This window comes from Rhinolophus sinicus, chromosome 3 (assembly GCF_057876585.1).
Source record: "Rhinolophus sinicus isolate RSI-liver-muscle chromosome 3, RSI-T2T, whole genome shotgun sequence".
Lineage (NCBI taxonomy): Eukaryota > Metazoa > Chordata > Mammalia > Chiroptera > Rhinolophidae > Rhinolophus > Rhinolophus sinicus.
Genome location: NC_142503.1, coordinates 88,664,237 through 88,679,869, shown reverse-complemented (window position 1 = coordinate 88,679,869; position 15,633 = coordinate 88,664,237). Strand labels below are relative to the sequence as shown.

The following is a 15,633-nucleotide window of genomic DNA, read 5'->3' as shown; positions in this document are numbered from 1 at the left end:
TTATCCTCTCACCACCAGTTGCTAGATACTGATAGACAAAAAGAGAATTAGTATGCACATGTTAGCTGCTTAATTGAATCGATGAATTTTGTTAAGATTTTTGTTTAAAAGAAAGTACTTAACGTTTTTCAGTATGGCCTGCAATTGGAAAAATCAGTAGAAAAAGACCAAAAGCTCGGAGAAAGCAGCGGCTGAGGCCCCAAGAGAGCATACACAACTTAGCCACTTACAAATGCTGTGGAGAGAAAAGCTTAAAAATTGAAATTCATCAAAATAAACAGATGCTGGCAAAAGCTTTTCCCATTGTGACAAAAAAATTTAAATAAGTCATGTTTTCTTAATTCTATTTTATAGACATGACTTCTCTATTGAAAAAGCTTAGTTACAGGCATGGAGAATTCTCAGAGAATCCTGTTTTTGAGAATATAAACGCTGCTCTTGAAGAATCTTATTTACTGTAGTATATAAAAAGTGACAAACACATCATTTTCCTTTCTTTATATTTCTAAAATTAGATCAGTAGGCTCTTCCTGTCTGAATGTGACACAAAATCACAAACTGGGTCTTATTCCATGTCCCTGCCATATATGAGCACTGTCTGGCTCACGGGTAGTTAGCTGCGTCTGCCTCTGAGACTGTCCCTCTGTGGCTGGTCACGCTGCTCAGGGCAGCAACCCCATGTTCTCCCACCAGGGTGGGCGTGGGTTAGTGTGGCAGTGCCAGCGTGGTCTCTACCTCATGTGTGGGACTTCTTCAATGGGTCCACTACTCCCTCGTTTACCAACCTGCCTTTTTCAGCTCATAACTGCAGTTGCTTGGTTCACCCTTCTGTTACCCTTTTGAAGCCACAAAGAGAAATCCACAATTCCAGAATTCTCAAAGGCCAAAAGGCAACGCCCGCCGTTGGCCGTGACAGTTGTGGCAGTTGGGGAGAGGAATGCGCCAAACGCCCTGTTCCCCTCTAGCTGATCTCCTGAAAACATGTCCTGGAGCTGCTAACCACTCATTTATCCAACGTCTCCCTTGGAAGGCCAGATCTCTGTTCTTTCACACCCTCTCTTCTCATTCTGTTTTCTGTTTTATTTCTCTTAAACCCTGTGAATTAGACATCGACGAGTGCAGGATTTCTCCTGATCTCTGTGGAAGTGGAATCTGTGTCAACACGCCGGGCAGCTTTGAGTGCGAGTGCTTCGAAGGCTACGAAAGTGGGTTCATGATGATGAAGAACTGCATGGGTAAGCACAGTATCGCTATTCCTCTCAGTTTTGAAACCAGTCAGGCACAGACTCATTAGCTCGACCTTGGCTTGTCTCAGAATTGCTAACAGCATGCTTGGCAAGGAGCTGTGGAGTGAGAGAACAGCTTTACATGTCAGACAGGAAGTCTGCTCCTCCTAGATAGCTCTCAGGGAGCCCCAACCTCTTGGCGCCTTCATGGCAGTGAGATATTGAGACTGGGTTCTGTTTATTCATAGAAGCTGAAATCAGCACAGACTGACTACTCAGGAGGGATGCATTTAAAATGCCTGACATTGTGTGGTGATCCCCAAATTTATATTCAGTCATCCAAATCCTGTGTTAATTTCCTTATTTGTGTGTTATTACAAATTGCTTTGATATTGCCCACCCTTTAGCCCAGTCTTTCATTTTCCGCGACCTATAGGACTCACCTCATGTGATGTAGAAGGTGATAAGTCTAAGATTTTTCTTTCACTTTGATTAGAGATGTAGACAGCAATACATGATATCTGGAGTTTAGAATGATATAAAGCAAATATTTTTACCTCTTGGGAGCCTACTCATTTCATACAAGTAGATTCCTTGATAGCTCACTATCTTTGAGGATAGAACTTGAATCATTTATCTACTGCTAATAGAAACAGTGAGGCAAGTGTTATCCCATCTCCTGTTAATCCTCTCTCTTACATTTGAGTCACACTTACCTCCGGTAATGATTCTTTCTCCCATGCTGTACGCGTGAATATTTTTTTATTTTTTCCTCAGAGTTCTTTAATGGATCTCACATTTTTACCTTTCAGACATTGACGAATGTGAACGTAACCCTCTCCTTTGTAGGGGTGGCACCTGTGTGAACACTGAGGGCAGCTTTCAGTGTGACTGTCCACTGGGACACGAGCTGTCACCGTCACGTGAGGACTGTGTGGGTGAGTTTGTTTCCTCAGCACATAAACCCACCCAGCTCAATTGGTAAAGATCAAGGGTTGATTCTAATAAACTTGTTTTGGCACATAAAACCTAGGTGACCAAAAGTTGGAAATTCAGAGTCCTTGCATTTGGATTCAGGCTGTCTTTAGAGAATGCTTCAGTGACACATGAATGAGCCAGCATTATCCTGCTTACCTTCTTTTTCATTACAAGCACACTTGAAAGGACCCTGTCTAAGGGACCTTGTGTAAGGCCATGTAATTCCCTCCTCCAGGATGGGATGGGAAAGCTGCTCCTGTTGGAAGTCCTGCTCCCTGAGAGTGCATCTGTGCACACACCTGTGCAGTCACTCAGCGACATCCACTTCTGTGCCCCTGAGTCTGTCATCCCGGGGTCTACTCGCATGTGTGTGAACATGTGATCTTCCTCCACCCTCTCTTCTCATAGAAACACCGAGGTCTCTTCACTGGCTCTGAGCTCAGTAGGGATGTCAGAGTCCACACGAGAAGACTGATGGCTGGTCTTGGAGCCTTCCAGCCTTCTGCTTTTCATAAACACACGAGGCCTCCAGGCTTACCGCGTTCTAGTACACTGGCTTTGAAACTGATTTAGCCAGGAAACATTTTCTTCACAGAAATCTTTCTTGAAAGTATAAGCAAATAAAAGTTTAAAATAGAGCAGACTATAAACCCCCATTTAAAACATAATTTAGGCACACCTCAATATATTTATTTATAAACCCTATTTATACTGATTAGGCTAATATATTCGATGAATCTTAAATCATAAACTAAACAGACATTTTTAAAAGGTGAATTAAAAAAGTTTTAAGTATATTTCATTTTAATAGTGAGACAAAAAGCTTTTTCACACATAATTACAAATATTTATTCATTGTTGTGAATCAGTGACTCAGATCTGTTTCGAAGGTCAGTTTATTTTGATAATTGGTTTTCGTGGATCTTACAGATGAGAGAAAAACCCTTCAAAGATACAATGTACATATGATACATATATTTGCATATTTAATAAAATTTTTAATGATCATAGACATAAATCTATGTCACATAGTCTTCCTAATTTTGAGAATTTGGGATGAATTTCTTGCTATATCTAATTATATTGTCACTGTTTTTACCTTAAATTGTGTCTGACAGGTAGTTGGTATGAAGAAAAGTGTCACTACCATTTTCTTGCTATTCTCTTGTGATTTCATTATTAGTGCTAGTTTATTCCACAGATCTTTGCAGAAGGTTTTTTAAGGCACCTGCCCATGTTATGAGGGTTAGTTTATTTTAAAATAGGCATTATAATATGTAGATCCACCTACCCAGGTGCACTAAACACATAATACGATGAAAACAGGGAAATGAGGCACCTGTAATTAGCCACTCTGTTTTGTGGAAACAGCCATCTTCCTCCAGGAAACATTAGTTATTTAGGCAACAATTGGCTGTGTGAGAAGGACCAGCTGAGTGTGCCAATGTAAATTCATATATGAAATATTAGCAAGCTTCATTTCTGGCATGTGCTAGACGTGTGTGGTCTAGTGTGACGGGCACTAGCCACATGTGGCTATTTAAAGTTAATTAAAATTAAATAACATTAAAAATTCAATTCCTTAGTCATATTAGCCATGTTTCAAGTACTGGGCAGCATAAACATGGAAGAGTCCCGTCGATGTAGAAAGGTCTACTGGATAGCACTGTTGCACATAGAAATAAGAGAAGTATAGATTCCAGCATTTTCTTTTAATGCCCCGAGAGCTTATCTTACTTCCCCCAAAGTACACAAAGCCTTCTGGAGACCACTGCTCTAGTGCAGCATGTTCTTGGTAGTTTAAGTGATACTGTTATTGTGTAAGCCATTAATTCTGTGTATTTTTTATAGATATTAATGAATGCTCCCTGAGTGACAATCTCTGTAGAAATGGAAAGTGTGTGAACATGATTGGCACTTACCAGTGCTCCTGTAATCCTGGATACCAGGCCACGCCGGACCGGCAGGGCTGTACAGGTGAGGGTAGGCCAGGCGGGTCTGGAACTGAGATTGCTCAAACCCGCCCAGGACAACTTCAGGCACTGAATGTGTAATGAAGTCAATGGGAGTCCTTTGTCATAAAAATGAATCCAGGAATGGGGACAGGTCTCTAAAATGCCATGGTTTGGTGGTTATGCAAAGGAATCTCTGCTTTTATCATAGAAAACTCCTTAAACTCCTCTAAGTTACTATATTTCTGAGTTCTTTAATCTTGAGTTACTGGCGCTCCATGTCAAATGGAATCCTGTCTGAAAGGAAGTAAAAAGAACTAAGAAACATTAATGGTATAATGATCAATATCACAAATAGTGGGGAGAAGAATCCAGAGCTATTTAAGCATTATCAGTTTCAAAAGAAGAAAAGCTCTTTTATTTATTTATTTATTTATTTATTTATTTATTTATTTATTTATTTGAGGAAGTAGCCCTGACAAGAAATGTGGTTGCAATGTTGTTTTCACAGATATTGACGAGTGTATGATCATGAACGGAGGCTGTGACACCCAGTGCACCAACTCAGAAGGGAGCTATGAGTGCAGCTGCAGCGAAGGTTATGCTCTGATGCCGGATGGAAGGTCGTGTGCAGGTACAGAAAGGACAACGCACAGACGTTGTACATCTATTGAATTTTATCTCACAAATCTGACTCCAGATATTTTGAGTGGAACTAGACGGAGAAAGATATTGGAGCTTAATAAAAGCCATCCTTGTTTTCATTTGATGTTAATTTTGTATTATCAGATATTGACGAATGTGAAAATAATCCTGATATCTGTGATGGTGGCCAGTGTACCAACATTCCTGGAGAATATCGTTGTCTGTGTTATGATGGCTTCATGGCTTCAATGGACATGAAAACATGCATTGGTGGGTAGTACCATAAAAGCAGGACAAATATTTACAGACATGTTTATCACACACAAATAGATGCACGTTTATACACACACACATATTGACACAAGAAGAAGAGGCTTTTTCCATTATTTGAAAAATTCAACCCATTGTATCAGATGTCAAAGCTGCAAAGAAAAAATTATTTGAAAAAAATCGTTAGTGTATTTATCAGCAATACTGTGTCTTGCAAATAGATTATATTTTACATTTTATTTGTGTATTTCAGTATTAGGCTATTCAGTTTAAAAGAAAACTTTTGAATTACGAGGATGAACAAGTATTAACCAAGGTATTAAAAATAAATTTTCTAGATGTGAATGAGTGTGACTTAAATTCAAACATCTGCATGTTTGGGGAATGTGAGAACACCAAGGGATCCTTCATTTGCCACTGTCAGCTGGGTTATTCAGTGAAGAAGGGGACCACAGGATGCACAGGTACGTCTCAAGCGTGTATCCTCGGTGTTTCAGCTTCTTATATTTCAGAGGCCAACCTTTAACATCATTTGTTTGCTGGCACATCCTAGACTAGTACCCACACTAGGCTGTGACCCCACCGCAGAGTTGGCTGCAGGTCCAGACACAGAGTGAGAGAGTGGGTGTGGAGTCTGGGTCCCTGGTTCTGATGTGCTTCTGGTGGCCCTTGCGACAGCATTCACTTGCCTAGTAGGACTGCTGTCCAAATAGGACACATAGATAAGGAGAAGCACCAAAGACCTGAAGGGATCCCACTCATTGCTTGTTTCTGCAGCTCTTCTAAACTAACCAATATTAATCGAGATTTCTATTTAGACCTTTTCTTTCCTTTCTCCCCCCATCTTTTTCTCTCTTCGTTCTCCTCTTTCCATTTGCTTTTGCCCTCTCTTCTCCCTGCCCAAGTTGTCTTTTTTTCTCTCTCTCTGTTCTTTCTTTGCTCACTTTATCTCTTGTTCCCTTTCTCTATTAAGTAGTTTTAATGTTTTGCATAAAGGAGGGGGGGCGAGGAAGTCCCAAGGTCATTGCTTTGGACCAGGTGTTCCTCATTGCTCAATTTAAGGCCTTGGTTTGCTCAAGGCCCGTGGAGAATGGCTGAGACTGCAGCCTGGCCTTGAAGCTGACATTTCCAGGAAAGGGCAAGTAACGAAAGGTGTACTCTGAATGTTTACCACCAGCAGGGTTGTTGTGAAGCCAATAGTTTGTGTGTGTGTGTGTGAGAGAGAGAGAGAGAGAGAGAGAGAGAGAGAGCGATTTCAACATCTACAATATGTAATCATTGAGCTGGATGGAACTGACTATTCTTTCTATTTTAGAAAGTTCTAGAAAGCTTTGGGAACTCAAAGCCACATGGTTTATATACACATATGTGCATATATGCATATATACATATATCTATGTGTATAAATGTATGTATGATATATATATGTGTGTATATATATATACATATATACCTATATATATATATATATATATGCAAAAGCTTCTAGTCATTTTCCAGATAACATTTCCAGTGACTATTTTTATATATTCTGAAATAAACAGATGATAGCTTTCAAAAACTATAAAATATTGTATTGTTTCTAAAAATGACAAATGATCATGTAATTTAAAAAGGAAATATACTAACACTTATTTTAAAAAGTTAAGCTTGTTCTTATCTTCATGAAAAAATATGTAACAAGTATTAATAAGAAAGAACAGCAGTCTGTTTTTGGAAATAAGATTTCTCTTGACATCGATAATCCGATGCCTTCTACATGGAGTTTTGTCTGGGCCTAGGAAGGGAGAAGGGCCCCTAGGGTGGACGGGGGCTGACACATCTATCTGTCAGGGTTCTACAACTGTTGCATCTCACTTGTACCGGAAAAAGACTGGCAATTTCTTCTATGGAAGAGCTTGTTTGGTTTGGATCACGACCTTCCAAATCTTGGACTCTACAAAAATTAAAAATCAAAATGATATGTTAGTATTTCCTCTGTACAGGTTTAGATCTTTCCATATTTACTTTAAAATTTTACATACACAGAAATATACCTGGAAATAGAATTAATTAGCTTGTGTTTTATCTTCTTCATATTAACTATGGTTTCTCAGACGTGGATGAATGTGAAATTGGTGCCCACAATTGCGACATGCACGCCTCATGTCTAAACGTCCCAGGGAGCTTCAAATGTAGCTGCAGAGAAGGCTGGATTGGAAATGGCATCAAATGCATTGGTGAGTTTGCGAATATAAATAACTTTTGCTAAAGTACCAGATTTTTAGAGGCTTTTCTTTACAGTTGTTCACCCACATACTTTAATAGGAACATGCTCTTCTGTTTCCTGTATGAAGATCAAAGGCTATCTTTGATTTTCTTCATTTCTTTATTCAGATTATTCTCTGCAAGATACTTCTTGTTTATGTGTTTCCTTGAACCTTGATATAAATGATGAAATTGCTTTTTAATGTGTTTTTCAGTATAATTATTTGATGTGCACCCAGAAATCCAAACAGGTGTATGATGAAAAAGGACAAATGTATTTTCCCAGTCTTTTCATTGAGTAATCAGTGAGATTGAAAACTCAGGGAAATAAATGAAGGAAATGAAAAGGTTTTTTCTGATAACCTAAGTCTAGAGGAAGTGGTCAGTACTAGCTTCTTAACAGAAAATCGAATTTTTCTTCCGGAGAAACCTAAGTATTTTGTTAGGTTCCAAAAGATCTGATTCAAAGAAAGGAGAATGAAAAGGCAGTTGCCATTCTCCAAGTTTTATAGTTCTTGAGCCAGAGTTTAATAAGTCTGTATAACTATGAGGCAGAGGTCTGGATTTTACCATTGGTGTCATGCATGGTGCTGTATAATCTGCTTAGTGTTTTACATGCCTTAAAAATAAAGGATTTTTCCAACTGGTAAGAATTATCCGGGTCAATTGAAAATAGAAAATAAAGCAAGCTAAACTGACCTCCCCATGATTGCTCATTAAAATCTTATAAGCCTACAGTAAGTATTAAAAAATAGTCTTGAAATCTCTTACCAATAATATAAGTTAATTTGAATATGTTTTTCTATCCATTCAATTGTTTTATACTTGCCAAATGTTTATGAGCTGACTATAGAATTTAAATTATAGTTTCCAAATAACTGCTAAGGAATATTTTATGGCTTCAAGTCCACTAGCTACCACTTCTGGTCCAGCCATCAGTCTGTCATTCATCTCACAGCTTTTCAGCCATATCCCCATCCAGTTTTTCCAGTGTCATTTGACTACTGTTTTCCTCTCTTTCAGCCTCCATTTTGTGTGCTTCTTGTCCACCTATCACTCTGATCAACTATTGCAAAAGAGCCTTCCTCCAATACCAATTATTTCCTTGTGTCCAGGCACCTCTCCTCCAAAATGTCATCCGAATCCATTCACTCCTTTCCATCGCCATTCTCCTGCTCTAGCCTCAACCATTCTCTCGCTCAGTATCTCCTCCCACCCCCTGCAAGATGCTAAACAACCTCCTCTTATGTTTTCTCATTCGCTTTCTGGCCCTCCTAAAATCCATCCTTCACACAGCAGCCAGACAAAATCTTTTAAACCGTGGATCTGATGTCTTCACAATCCTCATTTTAATCTCTTGAATCCAGGATAAAATCCAGCTTCCTTCCATGGTTTACAAGACCCTGTAGCACTTCCCACTCCAGCTTCATCTTCCATCATCCTGTGTTTTCCATTGTGCTTTGTAACTCTGATCTCCTTTAATTTATCACACCAGCTCCTTTTCTCCTCAGTGTCTTTATATGTGCTGTTCCCTCTGCAAGGAATACTCGACTTCTGTTCAGCAGGCTCTTATTCATCATTTATGTCTGAAGTTAACTAAAAATTACTTCTTAGTGGTGCTTTTCTTGTTCCTACATACCAAATTTGATACTTTTTTTTTTTAATTCTCTCATAGCACCTTGTAAATTTTCTCCATGGTACATACAATAATATTTAACTTAATTTAATTTTCTGTTTAACATCTGTCTTTTCCACTAGACAGTGGACTCTGTAAGGTCAAGAATCTTATCTCAGATACCTCATCTATAAAGTGAACTTGAAAAATCTATGCTAATTTTCCTGCTCTGAAATTCAGTACTATCTTAAAAATTGACCTTTGTGTGTGTGTGTGATAAGGGAACCAGTGATAAAAATCCACCCTTGGTAGAAGTCAGAAGGAAATCTAGGTCTGGTTTTCTGTGAGTTATTAAAAAGCTAGTTAATTAGATATCTCACAGAATGCTTGAATTAATGCTTTTGGCCCATGTTTGTGGCCTGTGCATTTTGGATTTATGGGTCTGACATTTTAGAGAATTAGAACTGTGACCTTAGAGATCAACTAAAACACATTCCATTTGGCCAGTTTACATTTAAATTGAGACAAATGAAAACTTTTCTGAGTATTTAAATGTTTCATTTTTGTTTCTGAGCTTTATTGCTATGTTCCCTTGGCACGCAGATCTGGACGAGTGTTCTAATGGAACCCACCAGTGCAGCATCAACGCGCAGTGTGTGAACACCCCGGGCTCCTACCGATGTGCCTGCTCGGAAGGGTTCACCGGAGACGGCTTTACCTGCTCAGGTGGGTGAGAGTCTGGAAGTGTGTTCTGGCATAGTTTTTCTGGAACACTCTATATGCTTCCCTTATTTGAAGAAAACTGTAGTTAAAGGAGGCTGAAGTCACTCCCTGTTTAAAAATTTACAGGTGAATATGTACGTTTCTCTTACATTAAACACAAAAGCCTGAAAACTTTTACAAAATATTGGTGAGAGTCTTAAAATAATGATATTTATTCCTATCCATTACTATGAATGATGATCATTTTCTCTTGTTTGTTTATTTGGTTACAAACAGAGGCTCGGTCTGAATCAGACCACTTGGATTCATCCCTTGCCTGTGCCGCTCACTAGCTGTGTAGCCTCAAGGACGTTACTTAACCTGTATGGCTGTAGTTTCCCTATTTTAAAATGGGCATGCTAATAATAATAACACTATTCACTCTTTTTCTTTTTTATCATTAAACGAATGACATGTGGAAAAACTATTCAGCTTCTTAAGATACGATATATGACTTACCCAAGCACTGCTGTTTAATGTGTTTGTCAAAATCTCAGTTTATCACATGGTATTGAAAGGTCTAAATGGGATAATACAAGTAAAGGGCTTAGAAAAACACATCATAAGAGCTTAATAAATGTTCACTGCTATTTAGTCCACATTCCTCAAGGATAAAACATCCATTCATTCTATTCCTATGTAAGACTGGTTCATCTTGCTGGACATAAAGTATGATACGTTTGTTTGTAAGATAGGTGTTTCTCAGTTGAATTTCAGCACAGACTTTAAACCCATAATTAAAAGATAGACTCTAGTTCTTTTTCTAATTGTTGACACTAAAAACACAGACTCATCATTTTCAAATGCCTCTTTAAGAAAACATGTCTATTCCATTTTAAAGCGTTATTACTTATAAACCTTGGATTGCTTTTTTCTTAGTAATTCTCTGCACCATGGTGTGAAGGAAAGGGCATGGCTTTGGTGTCAGATACAGCTGTACTTAGATCCTGGCTCAGCCATAGATTAGCTCGCTGGGACTCCCACAGCTCAGTTGGCTGCTCATAGCTTCAGGTCTTTTTTGTCTGAACCTCGCAGGATTGGTGAACTAAATGAAACGTGCCTGTCAAACAAGTAGCATGCTATCCGGCAAATATTAGGCCCTCCATAAACATCAGTTTCTGCCCTTTCCTCTCTTTTCCATTAGATGGAATTAAATTAATATCTTTAAAGTCTATGAATTACCCCAATTTGCATAATTAAATATAGGGATATTTTAATAAGATTGTAATGACATGAAAGAGACTTTCCTGTTTCCCAAGGAATGTCCCTAATTTGCTTAAAAATGCTTGAATTAGTGAAAGAACGAGTTATTTCTTCTAAATACTATAACGTTTGCAAATGAATTAACACCATTTTAAGATTAGTACCAATGCTCTTGGTTATATCTAAATGATGTTGGTATAATACTAATGCAACAAATTAGCATTAGAGAGAACTAAGACAAATGCAAGAGACACCTGCCTTCCTCCTCTTAATCATGTTATAATTTAATGTTAGGGTGTAGATTCAATTGCTCCACTCTCAGGTTGTATACCCGTATTTAGGTGACTATGATTAATTGTTGTTTCATGTTAATGAGCATTGACTCCAGCCAGTAAAGTGGATTTAGTTATAGAGCAAGGAAAAACTGTGTCATGAGATTTGGAACTTAATAGAGATGTAATTTGCTTCTCCCCCAGATGTTGATGAGTGTGCAGAAAACATAAATCTCTGTGAGAATGGACAGTGCCTCAACGTCCCGGGTGCATATCGCTGCGAGTGTGAGATGGGCTTTACTCCAGCCTCAGACAGCAGATCCTGCCAAGGTGGGTCACCAGGATTCCAGCTCATTTCCAAGTTGGATCAAATACAGCAAATGAAACCACAAAAAGGGCTGGAACAGGCTCCACCTGGAAGCAGAATACACAGCACATGCTGCACATAAAAAAGTCATTCGTTTAAGCACGGATTATTTTGCCGAATGAATAATGAGGAAGGCGGCTTTCATCTCTTATGAAGTTTTCCTGGCCAAGAGCCAATAGTTGGAAGTCGGGCTCATTCTCTCTTTTTTTTTTTTAACCATTTCTTTTTTTATCACTAAATGAATGACATGTGGAAAAACTATTCAGCTTTTTAAAATATGATATACTACCTACCCCAATCACTGCTATTTAAGGTGTTTGTCAAAATCTAAGTAGCTCGTTTCTGGCATTTGCCTCCATGTTTTAGTCTGCTGTCTGTATGTCTGGGACTAGCAGTCCTCTTCGGGGACTCATCAAGGGCTGTACCTTTTGCCTAACAGTGATGTTTCCTTCCTCTCAGTTATGACATCATCCCCCTTTCCTAGAAATGGGACTTCGTGACTAGTATGATATCCTTCCAAGAAAAGGAATTTGAATTTTCTTTTAAATTAATGACTCAGTTCACATTACATATCTTTTGGGCCATCCTTGTGTTCTTAGGGAGTACATCAATAGGTAAATGGAGAAAGGAAAAAGATTGAAAACAATTCATAAACCGTAAGGATGTAACAAAATTAGTGATTCATAGAAAACCTTTAAAAAAATAACTCAAGCTAACTGCTGGGCAAAGATTATAAAATGAAACCAGATTCCAGGCTCTCCCACACTAGTGTCTAATCAAATGAACAGAAATAGTAAATAGCAGCATGCACACACACACACACACACACACACACACACTTCACCAGCAGCAACCCAACGAGACCAAATTGCATAATCTGGGTTGGCTTGGAGTAGAACCTAACTCTGACCCACTAATAGAGGTGGCACTGAAGAAAGAAAGTATGCCTAAAAGATTATGGGATTTTCCATAAAAATCCATTTTGAGAGAATCAGATAAGAGGATGAATAGTAGGCCCTGGGGAAGATGATATTAGAAATTGAAAGCATTCATGCTCCTATATCAACCTGCTACATTGGGCAGAATATAATTCACTTTATGCAAGGCAGCTGTAGAGTCAGCTTCATATTTTTTCCCAGTGCTGGTTTCTTGTAAGCACTGAAGCCAGTTAGTAGAAAATGTGAGTCAGTGTGGTTATGGAATTACATGATTTATTACCCATGTCAGCTTGACAAGATTTAGTGGGAAAAGGAACAAGTAAGCAGTAGCCAGACACTTCTGTCAACATTAAATTTCAAAATTAATTCTTCGTACATAAGACAGAATTTCCCCTTTATAATTCTATTCTTTTATCTGTGGCCTACGCCCTTCCAAAAGTTCTCCCATACTTCCCCCAAGTTGATGTTCAGTAGTTTCTATTTAGTGTACGTCTTTCACTTATTGATTTTTCTCGTGTCATTACCACCAAGAGACATTCTAATTGCCAGGGCAGCGGAGAATAGCTCACATTAGTTCACCATCAGTTAAACCCTCTGCTCCATTTAGCAAAATGCCAACTTTTGAGATCCCAAAAATGTACTTTTATGGTTCTGCCTGTTTCTCCTTATTTTTGTCTTCTCTCTTCCTATAAGATCTGGCTCATCTAGACAGTTTCTACTGAATTTGCTAATGTAATTCCTTGATGTCTTCCCATCTTATTATAAATATATGTCCTTCTGAATTGACCCTCTGATTAATATTTTCCATTCAGCATCTACTTCTCACCACAAATTCTCAGAATTTCTACAGAGTCCCAAAAAATTGCTGGAGTTGGGCATTTCCCAGTATTGCCCACCAAAGTGGGAGAGTACAGAACCTGAAGGGACCCCGTCAGGGACAGGTTAGGACTACCTCAGATGGACTGGATCTAGATACTAGCTATTTAGTATAATGTCTGAAGAGAGCACGTAGGCCAGGCTCATCAGCAGAGAGCACACAGAGCCCAGTGTGGCTCTTCCCAGCCACGTTTCTCCTGATCCCCCACTTTATGACACTGTTCCTTACTCGTCCCACCTTATGAAAATTTGGGCAACAGAATAGAAGTTTTAATGAAGCCCATGCCCCCAGCTGTCCTCCATATAAAGCCCAGATAAAGAAAGGAGGATGTCCGGAAGCTCCGTCTAAACTCTATCAGGGTATATAAAAACTGACCAAGTAATGTGAATCCAAACTGAAAACGAACAAGGGCAACTGTGCAGACATCCTATGGAAACACAGCAACCAAAGAACATACAAAAAGCAGGTAAAGAACCCACCCAGAGTAGAAAAAAACTACCCAAGAGACAAAAGCAAATTTCCCATAGGTGCATTGTGCCCTTGATGACCTTAATAAAATATAATTGAACAAGTTCAAAGAGATTATAAAAACAAACCATAAAAAAAGCCAAAGAGGGAGATTGTGGAGTCAAGAGAAACAAAATGAGAACCAGTACAGAAAAATTAGAGCACTATTAAATAGAAACAGCAAAGAAGATAATCACAGTGAACAAAAAAGGGGGAAGAAAGAAATGAACACTATGAAAGAAAAGACAGAGACCATAAGCATAAGTATAATTGGAGTCTCTGAAGTGGAGAGCCCCAAAACACTGAACAGAAGAAAGTACTAAACAACTGAACACTTTCGGAAATAGAAGAAAGAACTGAATGTACAGAGAAAAGGTAAATCATAAGACAAAGACTAAGCCTTATTACTTTTGTTGGCTTAAGTTATAGAGAAGAATTCTTCAGACACTAAATAGAACTGGCAAGTCATGTACAAAACAAACATTCAAGACACTAGAAAAATGCTCAAAAGTTTTGAGGACATGTTTGACTGAAAAATCTTGTACCTCAGCACATAGTTAATTATAAACACAATAGGAATATTCTCACATATGAAATAATTCAGAAAGAAAACACCTGTGGGCTCACCCTTCTTGGGGAAAAACCAAAAAAAACACAAAAAAACGTAGCAATGAAACACAACCAATCAAGAAATAAATGGAGAGGCTGCAGTTAAAACATCATTGATTCTTTTATGTAAAGAACTAGTACTAAATAATGTAGAGATTATAGTAAATACCATACACATTTAAAAAGTGAAACTAAGTATATATGAATGATAATTTTCTTCTCATTCATTGTAGAATATCCATTAATACTATCTAAAAATTATATTTGAATTTTAGCATAAAGCCAAAGAATGATAAGTTTTTAGTGTTTTTCATCAATTCTTAACATGAGAAAGTATTTTAGAAACTGTCATGATAAAGAAAACTTGATCTGAGGCATATAAATGGTTTTAGCTTCACTCTAAATATCCATAAATATTTGGAATGATGTTTATCAATGATAATTCTTTCTGGGTGGAAGCATTTTGGAATGATTTTTGTTTTTGCCATTTTATTTTACAGATTGTTTTTCATCTTTTCTGTTTGTTATCAATACTTTTCTGTTTATGAATTTCTAAGCATGTATCAATTTGATAAAAACAAGACAGTATTCTCTTAAAATACCTTATTTTACACAACTGTTACATTATTTTAAAAGATGTTATTTCTAATAAAGTTCATTTACAAGTAAAAAACACATACTCAGAGTACTGAGAACACAATTCCTTTTCCACTTATAGATGAACACAATTCAATAATAAACTAGCTTAATATCTTTATTCATTTATATAAAGAGAATAACTTTGTTTATTGCCCCAGCACAAGAAAAGGCACTTTTATACATCAGTTGAACTTTTAAATACAATTTGAAGCATACCTTAAATCTAAGATAGTTGAAACTCATTTTAACTATCATGTTTGACCAGGAGGCACTTTTAAACTTCAGGTACAACTGTCTCAAGACGGTGCTTTAGGATGACTTTCCTAGTCTATCCTAAAATGGCATTCCTGGTCTGCATTCTCAGAATATGACGTAATTTGTGTATGAAATGTCCATGCTCTTCCTATGAGGAAAAATATAGATTGTTTTTCTACAGCTGTATACACACATAGATGCCTTCATTTTCATATTAATGAGGAGTGATTTCTCATTTAGTGACTTTTGAGTTGAAGCCTCATAGAAGAGT

General features: G+C 37.8%; 1 protein-coding gene across 1 annotated transcript in view; it reads left to right on the top strand.

The window, feature by feature from the left end:
• FBN2 (fibrillin 2) overlaps positions 1 to 15,633 on the top strand; it is a 266,506-nt gene that overhangs the window by 192,040 nt on the left and 58,833 nt on the right. The window contains exons 26-34 of the mRNA XM_019732405.3: positions 1,107 to 1,235; positions 2,039 to 2,164; positions 4,056 to 4,181; positions 4,668 to 4,790; positions 4,946 to 5,071; positions 5,410 to 5,535; positions 7,168 to 7,290; positions 9,537 to 9,659; positions 11,375 to 11,500. Coding sequence (XP_019587964.1) covers positions 1,107 to 1,235; positions 2,039 to 2,164; positions 4,056 to 4,181; positions 4,668 to 4,790; positions 4,946 to 5,071; positions 5,410 to 5,535; positions 7,168 to 7,290; positions 9,537 to 9,659; positions 11,375 to 11,500 — 1,128 coding nt within the window. The remainder of the gene's footprint in view (positions 1 to 1,106; positions 1,236 to 2,038; positions 2,165 to 4,055; positions 4,182 to 4,667; positions 4,791 to 4,945; positions 5,072 to 5,409; positions 5,536 to 7,167; positions 7,291 to 9,536; positions 9,660 to 11,374; positions 11,501 to 15,633) is intronic.